General features: G+C 39.9%; 1 protein-coding gene across 2 annotated transcripts in view; it reads left to right on the top strand.

Annotated features, from left to right (window-relative positions):
- Positions 1–19518, top strand: part of glsb (glutaminase b) — a 37082-nt gene that overhangs the window by 3298 nt on the left and 14266 nt on the right. For both annotated transcript variants that reach the window (XM_041950062.1, XM_041950063.1), the window contains exons 2-13: positions 3905–4001; positions 4104–4225; positions 5885–6014; positions 6487–6566; positions 7405–7568; positions 9821–9879; positions 15140–15172; positions 15737–15795; positions 16495–16561; positions 16890–16940; positions 17646–17822; positions 19002–19133. In XM_041950062.1, the coding sequence (XP_041805996.1) occupies positions 3905–4001; positions 4104–4225; positions 5885–6014; positions 6487–6566; positions 7405–7568; positions 9821–9879; positions 15140–15172; positions 15737–15795; positions 16495–16561; positions 16890–16940; positions 17646–17822; positions 19002–19133 (1171 nt within the window). The remainder of the gene's footprint in view (positions 1–3904; positions 4002–4103; positions 4226–5884; positions 6015–6486; positions 6567–7404; positions 7569–9820; positions 9880–15139; positions 15173–15736; positions 15796–16494; positions 16562–16889; positions 16941–17645; positions 17823–19001; positions 19134–19518) is intronic.

A 19518-nucleotide genomic window follows, 5' to 3' on the forward strand; every position in this document is an offset into this window, starting at 1 on the left:
CTGTGTGTCCCAAAAAAGATTTAAAGCGCTTTTTTTACAGAAGTTCAGCTAAGAGAACTGCAGAGAGAGAGAAATACAGGAGTGCTATATTTCTAATTAAATACTGGCCTTTAATACTGCATTGCAATCCCCAAGACTGTAACTCCTCCAGAGCAAAGGGAGATTTTGAAATCACAGCTTTGTCTTTATCTCGTATCCAGGAAGCTCTCAAAGTGTTGTGCTTACCCCAATGAGCAGTCATCCAGCGGCAAGCAGACTGTGCCATCTGTCTGTGGAGAGGAAGAGGATTTTTAAATGTACAAATGTAGAGGAAGAAGGCTGTATTCACCCCTGACCTGTTTGTGCAGTTTTAACAAACTCTGGTACATTTGCTCAGTTAGTTCATTTCACGTTTGCTTGTGTCAACTGAGAATATCAAACTGAACAACCACAAGATTATGTGATATGGTTATGTGGCACGTGTTAATTCAGCCATCTGCTCCACTGCCTCTTCTGTCAGTATTTATGACAGATGAAGTTAAGTTGCAGTTACACAAAAGGACTAAAACTCAAAGGCAGCAGTGGGCCAATGTCTTTGTTTGGCCCACTACAGAAATGAATGTAGTGAAATAGCACTGATCATACTTAATAACAGAGAGCCTGCTTCTCCACAGAAATTAACATGCATGAATGGGAGGATGGCAGTATAAGGTCAAAGGGTAATGTGACAACAACAGTATGGAATTCTTTGAAAAGATAAACTTGTCATTACTTTTATTCTTTTTCTGTCATGGGCTTAATGCTTGTCATGTTTATGGTGTTATTGTGACTAAGTTCTCAAGGAAGATGAGTAGGGCTCAATACTTTGATCCCGATGTGTAAAATTGGTGAAGTGCACCTTAAATTGGCCAAATACTTGCCACTTTGCCCTCTTGCTTTCTGCTGTTGTTGCACAAAGATCTATCATGTGGGCCCTTGTACGTTTCACAGCAGAAAATCAACATTCTGGAAACGCAAACACAGCTAGAGAGTGTGTTGGTGGTTAATGAGCTTTTCACACCAAGACGAGCGGCAGGCGCCGCCTTGAGTAATTTCTCAATCCCACTTAAACGTCAAACACTCTGCAAATGTGGTTGCACAGATAGATTTATTTGATTTTCTCTAAATTGTGATTTAAAAAAAAAATGTATTCCACCGTTGGCATGTCGCTGTAAGGTGTACCATCCTGACACATCTCTCATGCACGCTTAGGCTAGTTTGCTGGTTGCTTTGTGACTGTGGGGTGCACCTGTTGACTGCTGTGTGGAAAGACAGATGTCAGGTCAATAACACTCCCTTTGAATTAGACATGCCTGACAGGCAGCATTTTAGTCTTGGTCTGTTTGCACATGTTCAGGCATGGTTACCTTGGCTGTATGTGGAGTGTTTACTCTGTGGAGAGCAGAAGATGTGCCAAAAGCAGATAAAGGCGGGAGGAGGTGCAGAATGAATCCTGGAATTTCAGATGGTGATGTGTGCAGTATTTAGGGCAGCCTCAATCTCAGCGTCTCCCTCTCAGTGTTGTATCAGAAGCATATCTAATCTGAGCTGTGTAAAGCTTCAATTTAATAACATGCCACTTTTGGCAACACGTTTGGTGGAAGTTTGCTTTGGGATGCATGATCTTCAGAAACAGGGTGTTTAGTTGTGTCATTGTACTGTATGGGATCAATCTGAATTGAGTTGCTGCTAAGTATTGAGACAAATGGACTTTGATTTGATTGGACAGTCGACATAATTGAAAAAAGTCATTATTTGTTGGATGTCTTAGTTATGCCCATGTGTGCAACATGGTGCCACCACTTAAGATGTCTGTCTTTAAAATGCAAGGCTGTGAAAATCCCACTTTTTTTGAGCACCAAATTCTGAATACTTTGAATTCTGGTTCTGCACTGAGCTGCTTTGGCTCCACCGCAGACCTCGCTGCTGTGTCATGACCAGCGTGTGAACAAGCCACAGTGTTGGCTTTATTAATCCAAGAGCCACAGAGGGCTGGGCATGGCTAAAGATAGAGAATTCAAGGAATTTAGGCCTGGATATATCACTGCTCCAGACTCTACCGCCAAACCTACATGTGAGTTGACATGTAATACTATGTAGTATATTTGCGTAATCATAATATTAAAGATTCAGAACCAAACTGCATTCACTGATGGTGGCATTCGGTGTCAGCTCTTGTCTAGGCTGAAGGGATTTCAGAAATGAATTGCTGCTGTGTATACAGTATAATGCTCAATCCTTTTTCTGTGCCTGTTATTTTAGCCCATTGCGTTGCAGGTTCAAAAGCTGTTAGAAGTGTGTTTCCTGATATAGTGTTGAGAGCGAGCGTACCATGTAGTGATAAACAAATGAACAGAGGCCAACAGTTTCTTTTTTCTATACCCTCACAGATGGTGTGTGTCCAGTCAGCAGGTGCTGTGGGTGAAGGAGAGTTTGCTATGCCTCTAATTCTATGATATTTAAGTGTAGCACAGGGCTGTGTGATTATTATGACCCAAATCTCATGTACCGATGTAATATGTTATTTCATATTAAGATAACTATACAAATCACAATATAGCATATATTCTGTAATGTGTTCTGTATTTTTTAGTTTATACAAAATTGCCCCTTGGAGATGCCTGTTTTTTTTTTGTTTTTTTTTTTTACATTTTTAATAATATACTTGACGAATAAAAGGTACTTAGAAGGTAAATAGAAAACACCTTGCAGTGAAATAAATATGGGCCTAAAAAGTATCAAAGTATCAAAACCAAACATGTAACACTCTTGAGCAGTGTAACTATTTGAATTGTAGCAGCAAACAAAAATAAATACAGACCTGACATAAAGGGTAGCATAAAGGTTAAGTGTTCACACTGCATTTTTTTGTATTGCCTTCATGCAAATTTCCTGCCTGCTGCTGTGCTGTGTGGAAGAACACAAAACGTCATCCAAATGACAAAAAAATATTACTGTAAAGAGTGAGATTTGCAACACAGCAAAATAAACAATAGCGCATAATATCAAACAGCGTATGTTTTTGTACCATTGAGTGATACATATATTGTCATATTGCACAGCTCTACTGTTGCTGTGTGCAGACATTGAATGCAGGCCATGAACAGTATCAAAACAACTACAGAAAAGGGTAAAAATGTTATTGGAAACCAGCCAAAGAAAGCCGTGAAGCAGGCTGGATTTTATCTTTGGCCGTCATGCATACTGTGTCCTGTTGACAGTTGTGGGCCTGTTTTACATTGCACATTGTGCAGCTGTATCACAGCGGAAGGTGTAAATTAGTTCGGAACTTGCTTTTTCTGGCTAATTTGCTGATTTTTTTGTGACAGTTCGGCTGCTTCTTCATAATTTTCTCCTGATTCCTGTCTATAAAACGTAACTATAGCCATCAGGGATCACTGCCGACAGGAAACATTCAGTAGTATTGTCCTTTCTGCATAATGAAAGCTTTGATCATTCTGCTCTACAAACACACACACACTTACACACCTCTGTGGCTAATGCTTCCACTTGGATTGCATATTTCCAGTTTGTGCCACTTCAAATCCCTCACTAATGTGTTAAGACTGTATCAACAGCAACAGATAAGCTCCGTGTTTACACTGGCAGGACAGGTGGGAATAGGCTTCATTGTGGCCTGTGCTGAAGGCCAATCCTGATGCATCTCAACCCTTCTGCCACTGCAGTGAACAAATGTGTGTTTTTCCCTGCTTCTTTGCTTTGCCACTATCCCATGTATTTTACTCCTGTGTTGACCACCATACCAAAGACTATAAAAAAAACAAAGGAATTTTCGCAAAGTTAATTTATTTTATTTTGTCTTTTGAGTACTTTCACATTACTTGTGTCTTATATGTTTGTGTTTATCTACCACTTTTCAATGTAGGAGAAGAAATGCAGGCATTCTGCCCAGTTTGGAGGACTTGCTCTTCTACACAGTTGCAGAAGGTCAAGAGACGATTCCTGCTCATAAATTCCTCACAGTAAGTCCTTTAGATTCAGTACAGCTTGATGGTGTCATCAAGTTACTTCTTTGCTTGTGGTTGTTTCTATTCAGAGGTGTTTCTAAATACTCTTTATTTTAGGCGCTTAAAGCCACAGGACTTCGCTCAGGAGATCCCAGACTGAAAGAGTGCATGGACACCCTGAAAGAAACTCTAATGAACACAACAGATGGCGTTACACTGGACAGGCACCTTTTCAAGAAGTAAGGCTTATCGTGTCTTGTGTTATTAAGTTGTTCTTCATCGTACATACCCACCATCGTGGCACTTTATCACGTTTCCTAAGAAGCTTTTACTCTCCTCGACCTCAGAAAGCATTTTGAAGACCATATTTTTTAATAAGCAAATTCAAACATGCTTAATTGTTTAAATTTGCATGTTGCATAAAAGCACAAATATATTCATCAAAGAGCATTTAGGCAGCAACTCTGTGTGACATTCATTGCAAGAAATTTTACACATGAGATCCTTCTATTTCTTAATTAATTTTAAGAATTATATCAATAAATGTGATATAAGATTGCACAAGACTGGTAGAATCAGACACCAAAGTTTCTGATACTGTAATGTATGTACTTGTATGTGTTATAATAACAGTGGATTGTATTTTCTCAAGTTCTCTATAATGCTTTGTTATTGCTTTGTATGGTACAAAAAGCACCAGCACTTTTACCCCCTGAGGCCTTGACCACACGTATACGGATTTTATGCAAAACTAGCATTTTCTGCTGAGTTTGGGCCTGTCTTTCATACGCAACCAGAGTTTTTTTTCAAAGCACCTTCTGAAGCACAGATTTTTCAAAACTGGTTTCTCTGCATGTGTGTACATGTAAAGGGGAGCCTTTGGGAAGCCAATTGTGCATCTGAAACCGCAACAGTGGTGGACTACTGCACTTTGGTGCATGGCCTAGCACTGCACCAAAAAGGTGTTAAATAACTACAAATGAATAATTAACTACAATTGTTTGTCTTTTTAAGATATTGCCACTAAAGGAAAAAAAGCTCACTAAACATAGTGAGAATATTATTCTCTGGCATGTTTATTTGAGCATATGGAATTCTTTTTGGATTCCAGTGTCTGAGGGTATATTTTGTAAGAGGAAGGTCATGTGGACAGATTTCTGTTTCGGTTTTTAACAGAGGGGGAAAATACCAGTTTTAAAACAAAAACTATGTCTGTGGTCAAGGCCTCAGTCTTAAAGATGCACTTGGCAGATGTGACACATTGCAAAAAGCAACAACGGGTACAATTCGATGTCTGTATAGTTGCAAAATATCCTAAGATGTAGCTCCTCTAATAGCTACCAGATGTTTTCACAAAGAAAACTCTAGATTGCACTCAATGGGAAACCCCCAACGTCCTTCCTTCCTTCCTTCCTTCAGTACAGGTCAATAGATTTTTGTCGACGGGAAGTAAAACTCTCAGAATTTAGTTTCACTTCCGCTGGTATGTGAAACGTTCTGTGAGTAACACATTAAGACTCAAAGAGAAGTTTATTTGGGGGATTTTGGACTTTGTTTGCATGATTAGTTGTTTTGTTTTGGCTTTCGTAACCTGAAAAGTGATCGACACGCCTGTGAAACCCTTGGATGGTGTTACTGACACTACATCCATGGTTTTACTACCACACTGTGTGGTTTGAAAATGATCATTTGTCACTACAGGGATTCATGTGGAATCACACTATATGGATAAAAAGCAGCTGATCAATATATTTTGATGAAGCTTCTTCATCAGCCACTTTTATTAACATTCATAGAAGTTTGTCAGACTTCAGGGTTGCAAACTTGGTTGACAAACTTTTCCTTCAGTTGCATGCAGCCACAGTATTTTAGCATGCTATTTGTGGTTTATTCATCAGGTGTGTCCAGAGCAACATTGTCCTGCTCACTCAGGCCTTCCGCAAGAAGTTCGTCATCCCTGACTTCCAGTCCTTCACCTCCCATATTGATGAGCTGTATGAGAGTGCCAAAACTCTCTCTGGAGGACAGGTGTGTCCTTAGATCCATGACTCTGTTTTTTTTCTTCCAGCCATCATCATAATTATTTAGTCCATACAGATTCATTACCATCAGTCTGTTGCAGCTGTTTGCTTCTGATTTAAAACATCTGCATTAGCACACTGGAAAGGAAAAATCCACCCAACAACATGTGAAAAGGTTCATAGTGGTATTTAAACTATTAAACTAAACTATTAACTGGGCAAGAAATAATTTGCTGGAACGGAGAGAAAAGGAAAATTGAGCTGGGAAAGAAACACATCTGTGGGGTTTATCCAAAGGCGTGGTGGAAAATGATATGACGGTGGATTTGTCCTTTCTGGTCCTCAGATGAGGATCTGACCTCCTATCAGTTGTGTTCCTGTGTATTGTCAGTGTTGTTGACTTTCCGTTGAAGCCTGAGCCTCAGCAGACGTCAGCGGTGTCAAGTGAACCTCTTTCAGCTACAGTACCTCTCTTTCAGGTTGCAGACTACATTCCTCAGCTTGCCAAATTCAGCCCCGACCTGTGGGCTGTCTCTCTGTGCACAGTTGACGGACAGAGGTGAGACACAGTCATGTGATGTTTTTAATGATGAGCACATTACTTCTAATGTTTGTTTGAGACCAGCTTCCTGCAACAATTAGCAAACAGCATCTAGTGGTTTCAGTTAGGAATAATAACAAGTGAGTTTTCATTAATTTTAGCTACAGTGTCAGAAGCCATTCATCATGTTTATTAATGTTAGATAAAACCACTGTTTGAGTTTGTAAAATGTGTTTATTCTGAATTGTCACATGATGATTAATGGTCCTCAGATGGTGCTGTGCTGTACTCCTCCAAATTCTGGGGGTGGACAGAGTAGCTAATGTTTTTATGAATTAATTGTAGTGTAATAAACTCTTTGTGAAGCCTACAGATGTTCAATATGTTTCAAAGAAATGTTGATTAAGCCTCATAGTTTCATATATTCCAGGACATTCCATTATAATGCACAGGTGTGGGGTTCCTGTGTACACTCCCTTGCATTTCCCAGTAAAAGCAAAGTTAGTCCAGAACGCAGTGTAATGATGTCAACAGGTGTTCTGATCCACTTGTTCTCTGATAGGCTGTTGTAAAATTCCATAGGTGTGTGTATTTATGTTTTTGTAAGACAGGAAGTCATAAAGATAGCATGGCATTGAACAGAATGTGCACTTCTGTTATCACGCTCCAACGCTCCGTCGCTGAACTTTATGGTTTTCCCTGAACACTCACATTATTCTGTGAAATGGAAATTTTCTGAACATGCGCTTTTTCATTTTGCTTTCGTTTTGCTCTAGTTTCTCCTTCTGTATTGTTGTCTCCGACACTGCAGCTGCTTTGCCAGTTTAGATAACTTGTTATCTTTTGTCTTTTGTAGGCACACAGTCGGAGACACTAAGGTGCCCTTCTGTCTGCAGTCATGTGTGAAGCCTCTGAAGTATGCCGTTGCTGTCAACGACTACAGCACAGAGTATGTGCACAGTTTCATTGGGAAGGAGCCCAGTGGCCTGCGCTTTAATAAGCTCTTCCTGAATGAAGATGGTGAGCTGCTTTCTTCTTCTCCTTCTTTCTGTTTGTGGAGTATTCTTCTCTCTGTGTTGTCTGAAAAGCTTATCAGCCCATACACTCTCCTCCTCAAAATGTTGCAGTGGAGACCTGATGCAAGTTTGATAATACAGATCAACACAGGGCTTTGGCTGTGTTTAGGAAGTTAGTGTTCCCTATGTTTGAACAATAACATTGTTAGTATTGAAATCATTGAGCAGAAAGAAGTGGTATTGAATTGTAGCATGCTTAACATCCTGCTGGTGACAACCTACAGTATCAGCCATTAATTTAATGCACCAGTGCTTTGTTTTGTAAATGGGAACATTTAGGTTAATGGGTAAATACCATTTTTCCCATAGCTCTGCAGATACCATTTGCCACATTCTCCCATGACCCCAAAGACACAAGGTGGGGCAGTCTGTCATTACCTACCCAGATAGTTACTCGACAATGCTCACCAACTGAGTAGCTTTAGCGTCCTGGAGAGAGCTGCAACTGAGCTTCCAAGTGCATGAGTCAGATGCTGGCATTAGATGATTTTTGTGAAAGGGTGAGAAAATAAATGTGATTGAGTTACACTGAACCAAATACTAGCGGTGGAAGAAATATTCAATATTCTTTACTTAAAGATCCCCTCCAGACATGACTATTCATGTGTTTCTGATATGTTTTTTTCACAATAAAGTTGTATTATCATGTTGAAATTCTTTAAAAGTGCATCTACATGTTCTCCCTCCTTAAGAATGACTTATGCAAATACATGTCATTTTAAACATTTAACCACTTCACAGGAGATGTCTTTTACCTGACTAAAAGGGCCATTCTGAGTGAGTTGAGTGAATGTTTAACCAAGATTGGCTTCAAAACTATTTGTGATGTCAGCTTTGTGACAATCCAACTAATCCAAGTGGCTTTTTAAAATAGTTTATTTATCTGAAGATGGAGGAGAACCTTCTCAACCCATAAAAGAACACTTCGTCCTGCAGTTTAGCACAAACAATCAAAATAATCAAATCTGGACATGCATTGTTTTCACTGAACAGGAAGGGTATGAAAAATTGTAAAAGTAAGCTTAAGTATTCCACTGCTGCCCAGCACATGAATTATGCTGCTTTTATCAGACATTTTAATATGAAGATAAAGCTCATATCAGTAACATAGTCGTGTATGTTGTGAGGAAATAGCTCAATCCCCAGGATGGTACTTAAACCACGGCCATCTGATCGTCATATCCTGTGTTGTAATTTTGCCTCTCGCCTGCCAGGATAGCCTCATGGTTGTTGTGTAAGGGGATCACACACTAGTGAGGAAATGCAGGTGATGTAAGTGTAAATGTACTTGAACTTATTTTAGAGATCTGAGGGAGGGAGGATTCCTCTCATCTGGTCACTCAGTTCACGGAGCAACTCATGGAAATGGGAGGCAAACACTATCTCTTGGCTTAACTCTAAACAGGAGTCACATCACGTCACCAGCTGACAAATGACAGGACTGCAAGGCCTCACTATATCCTAATTTTAACATTGTTATCTTTAGATGAAAATGAAAGTCTTTGGTTCAGCAGCAGCTGATTCTTGTTGACTTAGTTCTGCATAGTGAACACAGACAACCATCCACCCCCACACACATTTGAAACATGATACTCCTCCCTGGCTATAAAAGCTGAAGCAAGTGCTGTTAATTTCTTGAAACACTTTGTTCCCACCAGCATTTGTACTGTACCAACTGTTTTGGGTGTAGGTACAAAGTTTACTTCATACAGCACAGCAGAGATGCAATAAGGACAAGTTTCCACACAGGCTGTCAGCTTGCCAAGCTGTGTACATGCCAACATCTACACTCTTATGAACACAAACACTTCAGTACTTGCCATGCAGCTTTTCTAAACATGCCTATGCATTAAAGATATTCTTCTGCTGCTTTAGAATTCTTAGCACAGTGTGACTTTAATCACTGACTGTTATTAATAATTACTGTTTAAAAATGACTTTTGTTAATGCATAATGTCTGGCATGGTGACAGGTGACCTGACTTTTTTTCTACCTGCCGCAGCCAACATTTAGCCCGTATCTGACAGGTGGCAGGTGCTAATTTCATTCCCTGTTTGTAGTATCTTCAGTCAGTGTGCAGTGTGTTTAATTCTCATTGTTTGATCTGTCTATATACAGAGCACTCAGATTTGAAGAAACTGATGTTTACACTTTGATCCTCTGCATCGTGCCCACTGAGCTCTTGTTGTTTTACAGATAAGCCTCACAACCCCATGGTGAATGCTGGCGCTATTGTTTGTACTTCACTGATAAAGGTAAAAGCAGCAACACTTCTATTTTTCCTCCTTCATGTGTGTTTTTATGTCCACTCTGTATCTCATTTCCACTAAAGCCTGTAGCTAGTGAATTCTTTGTGTGGTGGGTATCGCTGAGCTGCTTAATCGAGCAGATAAAATGAAGGTTAACATAAATATTGGTAGCAGATAAGATTTTACTGTTTAACAAAGGCCTGTGTAACCTACATTTGTTTGAACACATTGAAACCCACTCAAGAAGACACAATATCTTGCTGATTTGACACCTCATCAGACCGTTCTTTTGGGGTATTGTTGCTCCCTCAATACGCTATAAACGTCCGAGTGTGTTCAGGTATTTATGATTCTTGACTCAGCTGGAATTGTTTCTACTTCACTACCTGAATCCACTGCCATGTGTCTTGTTGTGGTGATTTAAGACTTGTGCTAATCCTTCCTGAAGGCCATTAGCTGGCCCAGCACACACGCTGTTATAGTCCCTGCTCAAAATAACCTGCACGGAGAGCAAGTCAAATGCAGGTGCACGCAGACCAGCCATGGAAGGGAGAGATAGGAAGTCAGATAGAGCCTCACCTGCCGCATCTCCTCCATCTTGGCACCAGAGTTAGGATGTCCAAGTCAGTGCGATGACACATTGGCAGCGAGTTGGCAGGATTGAATAGGCTGTCTTCCATCAAATCAGGCTGCAGCTCACCGGTTCACTTGCAGCAGAGGAAGGATTAGACTTAAAGGCCAGGTGTGTCAATAGGTTTTCACATCGGCAGAGTTAGTTTTTTAAGCTCTTTACAGCTTCTAATGATCATCCTCAGGTTTAATGTTTAATTCCTTTAACCCTACCAGTCTCTCTTGACATAATCAGTGCAGGCAGTGAATTATTAGCATACACACATACTCACACAAGAGCTGTCTGCAAACACCTTTACTGTGCTGCAGCTCTGTTGCTGCTTACATCTGCAGGACTGTATTGCAGATGTTTGTTTTTTTTTTCTTTTTGCTTTATTGAATTATTGATTTTCACACATTTTCTGTAAATTCTGGTATTTGACTGTAGCTTTATCTGGACATGACCTTATATTCTGCTAAGCTTTTGTCCCAAGACTTTGAACTGAATGCTACACTTCATCTGTGTTACATTCTTATTGATGCTGTAAGAAACAAAGCATGGAAATTCGTTTTTGTTTTTTTTTTACTTGAACGGAAGCTGTACAGAAAGCCTTCACAGAGTAATTACACTGTAAATGGTGCCAAATGCATCCTCCATGTACGACGGTGCATGCTGAAGCATGTGGCATGTTAGATTTTGATATGATTTTGAATCTCTTTCACTTAAAAGTAGTAGGAAACAACAGAGTAGCTCTGTGACAACTCTCAGGGTCTGTGACCTGTGTGTTTTCAGTGTCCACATAAAATCCTTTTTTTTTTTATTTAGTTTTTTCACCTGCGCTTCTTGTGCATTATGCATTATCACCTTGTGTGTGTGTATATATATATTTCAGACATATTCGCATTTATCTGCAAAGACTGCCTTTTATTATTTAAGATTGCGCTGTTTTTATACAGCAAACTAATAGGCAGTTACCTGAGCTGGAGTCAGTAGCCATCACAATGCACAACTTATGCAAGTAGATTTAAGTAGGTTGAGCCAGCGGATATACTCTCTAAGGCACAACAAAGACCCAGATATACTGTGTAAACCTTGCCTTTTATTGTGCATTTAAAACAAAGATGACAGTACAGTTGCCACAGTAAGCCATTTTACAATGACATGTGTTTGAAGTTGGCTGCATAAAGTTAATTTTTAAGCAACATTCTACTAATTACCTTTCTGTGCTGCACAACAACATTCATGCTTGTTGAGCAAGAGATTACTGAATAGTCCATCAAAGGACAATGGAGCAGTAGGGCTGAACAATTAATCAAAATACTATCAAAATCACAGTTTTACCAAGTGCAATATCCAAATCTCAGAAGCTGCAAGTTTTTCATAAAGTTAAAATATGTTGCAACATATAATTATAAATGAAGCATTGTTGCGATACAGAGTCGTGTTCTTCAGACACAAGGGAATGTGTTTGTTTGGTACAGACCGCAGCAATAATCCCATCTTTAGTTTTATGTATTTATTCAGTGAAAAAGCAAAAATATCGCTATCAATATCTGTCAAAATAAATAATCACAGAATGATTTCTTTTGCATATCTGTCAGCCCTACACTGCAGACAGCCTTTTCTTTCCTTTCTAATCATTTTTAATAAAAATGTTTTGGTCACAATCCTGTCAGAACCTGAACAGGAACTGCACCATGTGCAGAAAATGCATCGGATCTATGCAGGCATTCAGACACCCAAACAGAACAATCTAATTCACTTTTTTGGACCCTCACGAGAAGTATTACTTTCTGTATTGTAAGTACAGTTTTGTAATTCAGAAAATCTTTATTATTAAGGCAGCCTGAGGAAACATTTCACCTTGACTCCAAACTTTTGTCACCACCAGTTTTAAAACCTGCCCACATTTGTATTTAACACAATCATCTGATTTGTCTTGGCAGCATTTTGATCTGTTCTGCAACCAAATGCTATTTTTTTGTTTTGGCCACAGAGTACTAGACAAAACAGGTTCTATCACTGAGACATCTTTCTGTTTCTGTCTTCACACAACGGCTCAGCTTTAAAACGTCTGAAGTTTCAAAATGCTAAGGATTTCCACTTGTTAAGCCAGTTAGCATTTTGTGATCCTGCAGCTGTTGAACAGAAGTAGAATGATAGAAAATTTAGAGTTAATTGTGTTAAATGGTAAAAAAAATACACACAAGTGATCCCAGATAAGTTAGCTTCTTAAAAGAATAGTTCAATATTTTGGAAAAATACACATTTGCTTTCTCTGAGAAAGTAAGAAGAGAAGATTGATGATGATTTGTAGCTCACAGTTTTGGTTTTATGGCCCCTTACTGTTTTGTACATTATTTCAGCTCTCGTTAACATTATAGCAAGATTTTTTTTTTTAGCAAATCACTCTTCACTACCTGCTCAGCACCAAACAGCAGACGGACACAGTTAGCAATTAACTGGTGAACACAGTGGAGCATTTTAGCAGCTGAAGAGCCAGATATTTCCTTCAGGTGGTGGAGACACAAAAAATTAGTGAAAGAAGAGTGACTACTACACTAACATTTCTCAGGTGGCCTCAAACACGACTCCAATGAATGCTAATGCTGATTAGGCAGGTATTTGCTTACACGTTTGACACAAGTTTTATAAGGTCATATGTCAGTGTTATATTTACAGCCGACTCCAAGTAGCCAAAACAATCAACTAATGATGCTTCAAGTGAGGAGCTGGAGTCTAGATATGTGTAGCTAGCGTAGCAGAAAGAGTGATAAGCAGAGGGGAAACTGCTAACTGGAAATGCAAGAATTAGATATATGACAATGCTGGCTTTTTATAGTGTTGTGTTTAGCTAAGGTGTGCTCTGTATGACACACCTCATATGTATTCATTAATATTGATTTTCTTGTCTCACTCTGAAGGAAAGCATGTGAGCCTTTTTCCTAAAATGTTGAACCAATTCCTAAACATTGCAGTGGGTGTGAGCAGATCTATTCTGGGCCAAGACGAAGCAGAAGTACATCCTTTTAAATCATCTATTTTAGGAAGTCTACTTGTTCTGTTCTGTTATATACCACAGTCCATATAGTCAGGAGCCTTCAGTCGCTGTACTCCTGTGTTTGCCGTATTCACTTCACACCGGTCGCCCACCAGTTTTCTTATTGATTCATGATGCATACTGAACACAATGCAGCGTGTGGATCATTGTATGTGCAGGGTACTCTTTCGTCACAGCAAACCTGTTAAACTGCATAAGTCACACTCCAGAAAAGGTTCAAAGATACCCCCTCATTTGCAGAGACAGTAATGTGTGTCCACATCTGCTCACCATTGTCATCAGTGTCTCAATGTGTTTTTGTTTCTCTATACTGAAGCACAAATGTCAAGCCGTTGGTCAGGTTGCCCCGTCTGCTGTAACCTCGGTGGGAAAACTATGGGATGGTTGCCGTGGCAGTATGCCCAAACTGTTGTTACATGGTGCTTGAAGGCTACATGTTGTTGCTGTTTTTGTATGTTGTTGCATATTTTCCAGACTTAGGAACTGTGGGAAATAATGACTGCTGCTGCAGGTCAAATGACGTTGGTAATTTTTTCTTCCTTTTCCATATCTATCTCCTCGCACTCTCCCACTCCCCTGATCCCCCCTTCTTCTTTTTCTTTCTCTTCCAATCAGCTCTGTAGAAACCCCATTTAGTGACTATTTAACACCTCCATCAGTCACTTACTTTTGCTTCTGCACAGTAAAGTGTAGAATTTAAAACATACTGTCAGTCGCACATGAAGCATTAGCCTTTTGTAAAGTTAATAAACATCTTTTGACACCATCCAAAACATGAATAATTATTAAAATCATATAATGCTGTAGCACTTTTAATGTGCATGCGTGTCTATTTTTCTTTTGCTGCGTTTTTTTTTGTGTGTGTGGGGATAAGCAGCATCAATGAGCTTATGACCTGATAAATGTACACTGAGCTACAAGCTGAGCTGTGAGTTTTATTCTCAGAGGAAGACCATTCCTCCCCTATTTCTCCCTCTCCCCTCAGTTTTGGCTGACAGGCTCTTTGCCCAGATGACACATGTTGACCTACAGTCGACGCACGTCCTCAAACACATACGCACACACACCTGCATTATGGTAACCCATAATACAAACTTGCCCGCATACACCCACATCTCTGTGCAGTTACTGTATACTTCATGTAGAAACATACACGCAGCCAGGCCGCTGCAGATTGTGAAAAACTGTGTTTTTTACTTCATAGACTGAAATAATATTGAGTCCCTTATTTGGAATCAGTGAGATGTAAATAGTGAGACATGTTTTTCTTTAACTGGCTAAGCTCTGGTAATGCACATGTCTACTAAATCTCCCTTTTCACTCAAAAAGACTTCCCTCTTTGTAACCTGTTCGCAAGCCAATCTTATTAATATTTTGTATCCATTTGTGTAATTCTTGTCAAAGCTCATGTTATTTATACATTGTATTTATAATAAAAGTCTAGTCACATCTGCTAAATCTGTAGTTCTAATTTGTCAGCTGTAGCGTTGTCTTATTTATTTTAGTGTTATCTTTTATGATGCTGTGCTTGTCCTCTGCAGCATCCCTGGGTGAAAGAACTGTACTAACTGCTTATTCTTTTGTTCTGTCCTCAGCAAGGTGCAAGCAACGCAGAAAAATTTGACTATGTGAGTATAACAACTTCGTCTGTGGAGATTCTCCATCATCCAGGTCATGGTTATCCAGGGAAGGTTGAAACTAGAGCAGCTGGAATTAGTTGTAAAAACTTGAAAACATTTCACATCTCATCCAAGAGACTTCTTCAGTTCCAACTGACTAACTTTATCCTCTGCGAGGACTTTCACACTCACCGCTCTCATTGCATCACCTTTGGCTGCAGCAGGCAGATTTTCAACTGGAAATCTCTAAAAACCTAGTGTTGACTGTCTGCTGCTGAAAAGGGAGTCACAGTGAGGGACTAGCTGGTGAACTTATAATGGAGCATTTAACAGATAAAGAGGCAGATATTTCTCTCAGGAGTTGGTAAAGACCAAAAACAGAGCTAAAAGAGGGTTAACGCTTTTTTTCATCAGGTGGGCACAAACACGACTCCTATTGTAAATTTAGACGTGCTGTTCAGCCAAAATGTTATGATGGACAGGCCGCCAACTCATCGCAGTATTTAACCTCATACCATGAACCCCTGTTGGTGATTCTGTCACTCTCTACCCCTCCCACTTCTTTCCCTCCAGGTCATGAATTTTCTGAAAAAAATGTCGGGAAACGAGTATGTGGGTTTCAGCAACGCCACGTAAGTAATCCGAGTTGTTTTCAAAGTTTCTAGATCTGTTCTTTCACATACGTAGCAGTAAAGCTCCTATACTCTGTGGGTTCACCTTCAACAAGAAGTGCTACCAAAGCCTCTGTTGCACTATCTATAGTCTATAGGTCATATATATTACTCAGCTCTGTATTTACAAGCATGTATAAGATGCATGTAGAACAGACCAGCAGACTAAACCAGGATTTAATAGCTGTTTCTCTGCTTAGTTAAGTGACCGTATGTAGGAAAAGTTTTGTTTCATGAGTGAATGAAATAATAAAATGATGAAGCTTCAGTGCTCAGGAATTTAACCTCAATTATCAATGCTGGTCTAAAAAGTCAACTTTTGACCTTATTACTCCCGACAGCAGGAGTTATTTGTTTTATTGATTTGGATGGAGTTAATTAAGGAGGAGGACTGGAACTGGCATCTAAAGGTCACTTGCATGTGCATGAATCGCAATGACACCACATGCTAACAATGTTTCTGGAAAAAGACCAAGCGCTGCAGCTCATGTTGCAGCATTATCACATGATAGCATGAGAGCACTGGTTGTACTGCACACATGAGGGGTGGGGGTGGTGGAATTCGTACACTCAAGTGCTCAAACATACAGGCAGTCACACACTCAGTGCAAATATTTCCTTCGTCTATGTAATGGGAGTGATGTGCTCTTTGTGTGACAGATTCCAGTCAGAGCGTGAGTCAGGCGACAGGAACTTTGCCATCGGCTACTATCTGAAAGAAAAGAAGGTTTGACCTTGAATGAGTCATTGCTGACTTTATTCTCCCCTGTCTTTTTATTTGTTTTTCTCTGCCCTACAAAGCTGAAAAGCAGCAACAGTGAGAATAAAGTTTAGAAATTGGAGCAAGTTACTACTAGTTGCCCATTCAAGAAAATCATTTTTAAATTCATTTTAGTATTCCTCAGTTAATTACAATTGTCCTGTAGTTTGCATGTGCCTATTTGGAATAAGCTGAATTTTAACAAACCGTTATTAGACCTACTTGAGAGTCTACAGAGGTTTCTTATCATCCAAATCTGCTCAACTTGTTTTAAACTCCTGCTGTTTCTCTGCAGTGTTTCCCAGAGGGGACGGACATGACATCAGTCCTGGACTTCTACTTTCAAGTGAGTGAAACAGTGATTTGTTTTTTTTTCCTGTGTCAGTTTTAACGACAGAACATTGTTTTCCTGCTTTTCACTGCACTTCCTACATTATTGACTCCATCCCTGAGTGTCAGAGATCCTGAACAGATACAGTTTTCTGCTCTTCTACCAATTTTAAAGACGTGACTCTCTCAACCTGCCAAACTCCAACTGTTTTTCAGCATGTTTATGTCCCTGCATGCTACTGATCTGATCCAATCTGGCCGTGTTTACCGAGCCTGGTTCTGTTACCTGTGGTGTAAACATCAACAATCCTCCACCTTTCGGTTGGGGCAGACTCCAGTCAGCTAATAGGGCTGCACAGCTAACTGAGCTAACTAGCTAACGGCAGCTAGTTACTGTAGCCAAAGATAGCTATAGAGTAAAGAGTAGATAATATTCTCTTTGCTATAGAGTATAGTATAGTGAGCAGCAGTTAGCGGTTGCTCTGATCATATGCTGCCCCCAATTTGTTTGAAATGACATTTGACACGTGGCCAGATCTTTCATATCCACCATTAGCCTCTGAAACTCTACAGAAGCGATGAACTCCACTCTCATTGATTTCCTCATTCCTGCTGTCCTGTTCCCCCACCTTAATTCCTCTTTAAGGCGTAACATGAGATGGCAGAGGAAGATAGTCATGATAGAGCAATGATACAAATTGTCCTTTCTGTGAATCTCCAGCTGTGCTCCATCGAGGTGACCTCCGAAAGTGCTAGTGTCATGGCAGCCACACTGGCTAACGGTGGCATCTGCCCAATCACGGGTGAGCGTATCCTGAGTCCTGAGGCGGTGAGGAACACACTGAGTCTGATGCACTCCTGCGGCATGTACGACTTCTCAGGACAGTTTGCTTTCCATGTAAGTAAAAGGCACACAAGAGAGCAAATACCAGCCGATCTAGTAGAGTAGGACGGATACAAGCCTGTGAACACCGAAATCATTTTGTTACCACAGAGTCACTCACAAAACTGGACTGACCTGTGATGTCTTTTTGTGCGTTAATCTTGTGCTTTGAACTCTAGTTACCATCCTGCTTTAGTTTGACTTTGTTCAAAACTATGCAGTAATCTCATATCTAAACTGCACACAGTACACAGTCCCAACGGCAATGCTGAAGATAGAAATGACAAGTGCAAATTATTATAATTGCTGAATACTTTTGCCTGTTTTAACACGTCTCAGGTGAAGCTCTTCAATGTCAGGTGGAATGAAGCGTCTTCTGTTTCTGCTTTGACTCATTTGGCTGCTTTATGGCTGAAACACTGCTACTCATGTTTCTTAATAAAGCCTTTAGTTACATATAAACCATTTAGCACAAAGCACTCCTTCAATTTGAGCAGTGCAACCTAATTTAGTAAATCAGTAGTTTGAAGTTAGCCCCATTAGCAGTTGTACAGTGGAACATTAGAAGGACTTTACACCTTTAGTAATAGATTTACAAATGGCTGGTGCAGTTTGATCCTTGTCTGCTACTATATATTCTATATCAGGTCTGCTAAGTCTATTTCTTTCACTTTCCATACTTCAATGATTTGAAATACTTGTGAAATACTTATCCACATGACAGAACAGATAAAGTCTTGATACGAGGATATATCCCTCCACAGTGTCAAGAGCCTCTGCATGGCACAGCTGTCATATCTCATCGTCAGCCGGCGCTGAGGTGTTTGTTGTGATAGGACGGAACGTTTTAATGAGACACATCCTGATAGATGTTAATTATATAGAGAGAGTGTGAAAAATCACTTCACTGATCACTCCTTTCATTATGTTCTATTATTCTCAGCTAATGCAAGTTGGGGTTTTTTGGAAAGAACAAATTTCTGATCTCCTGATCTTCTGAATCACAAACAAAGACGCTCACTGGAAGGATCTTCCAGGTTCATGTCACAGAAAAAATAGGCTGATGAATTGTTGAAGCCGTGTTGACTTGTTCTTTGCTGACTTTCCATTTTCAGCGTTGTACTGCTGCCATGCTGCTACTGTACATACATACAGACAGCCTGTTGTGTAACTGGTCTGTTGTCCCTGTTGCAGGTCGGTCTGCCGGCCAAGTCTGGAGTAGCAGGGGGGATCCTGCTGGTTGTACCCAACGTGATGGGTGTAATGTGCTGGTCGCCTCCACTAGACAAGCTGGGAAACTCCGTCAGAGGAATACAGTTCTGCACGGTACGTAATGTCCAGAAACAGAAGAGCAGATCGCTGCATGCCAGCAGTGTGGACTTGTTCTATGAATACATGCTCAGAGGCAGGCCAAGAAATAACTGCACCTGTAGTTTTTAGGTTTTTTGACATTCCAGCAGCACAAGAACATGTTTTGTTTGTATCCAGAGATGAGAAATAGGTTAACAGAAGTGTGAAGCACGCAATACTGTCTGTCTGTATTTTACTGCTTTAATTTCAAATGACAAATCACTAATACACACACACATAAACACTGAAACACAACACTGAAAGACTCAATGAGGCTTTGAGAGATTAAAACAATTATAACTTTTAAGGTACTTTCGTATAAGTGAAAAGCATAGTGAAAATATGATATCAGTGTTAATGT

This window comes from Chelmon rostratus, chromosome 13 (genome assembly GCF_017976325.1).
Source record: "Chelmon rostratus isolate fCheRos1 chromosome 13, fCheRos1.pri, whole genome shotgun sequence".
Lineage (NCBI taxonomy): Eukaryota > Metazoa > Chordata > Actinopteri > Chaetodontiformes > Chaetodontidae > Chelmon > Chelmon rostratus.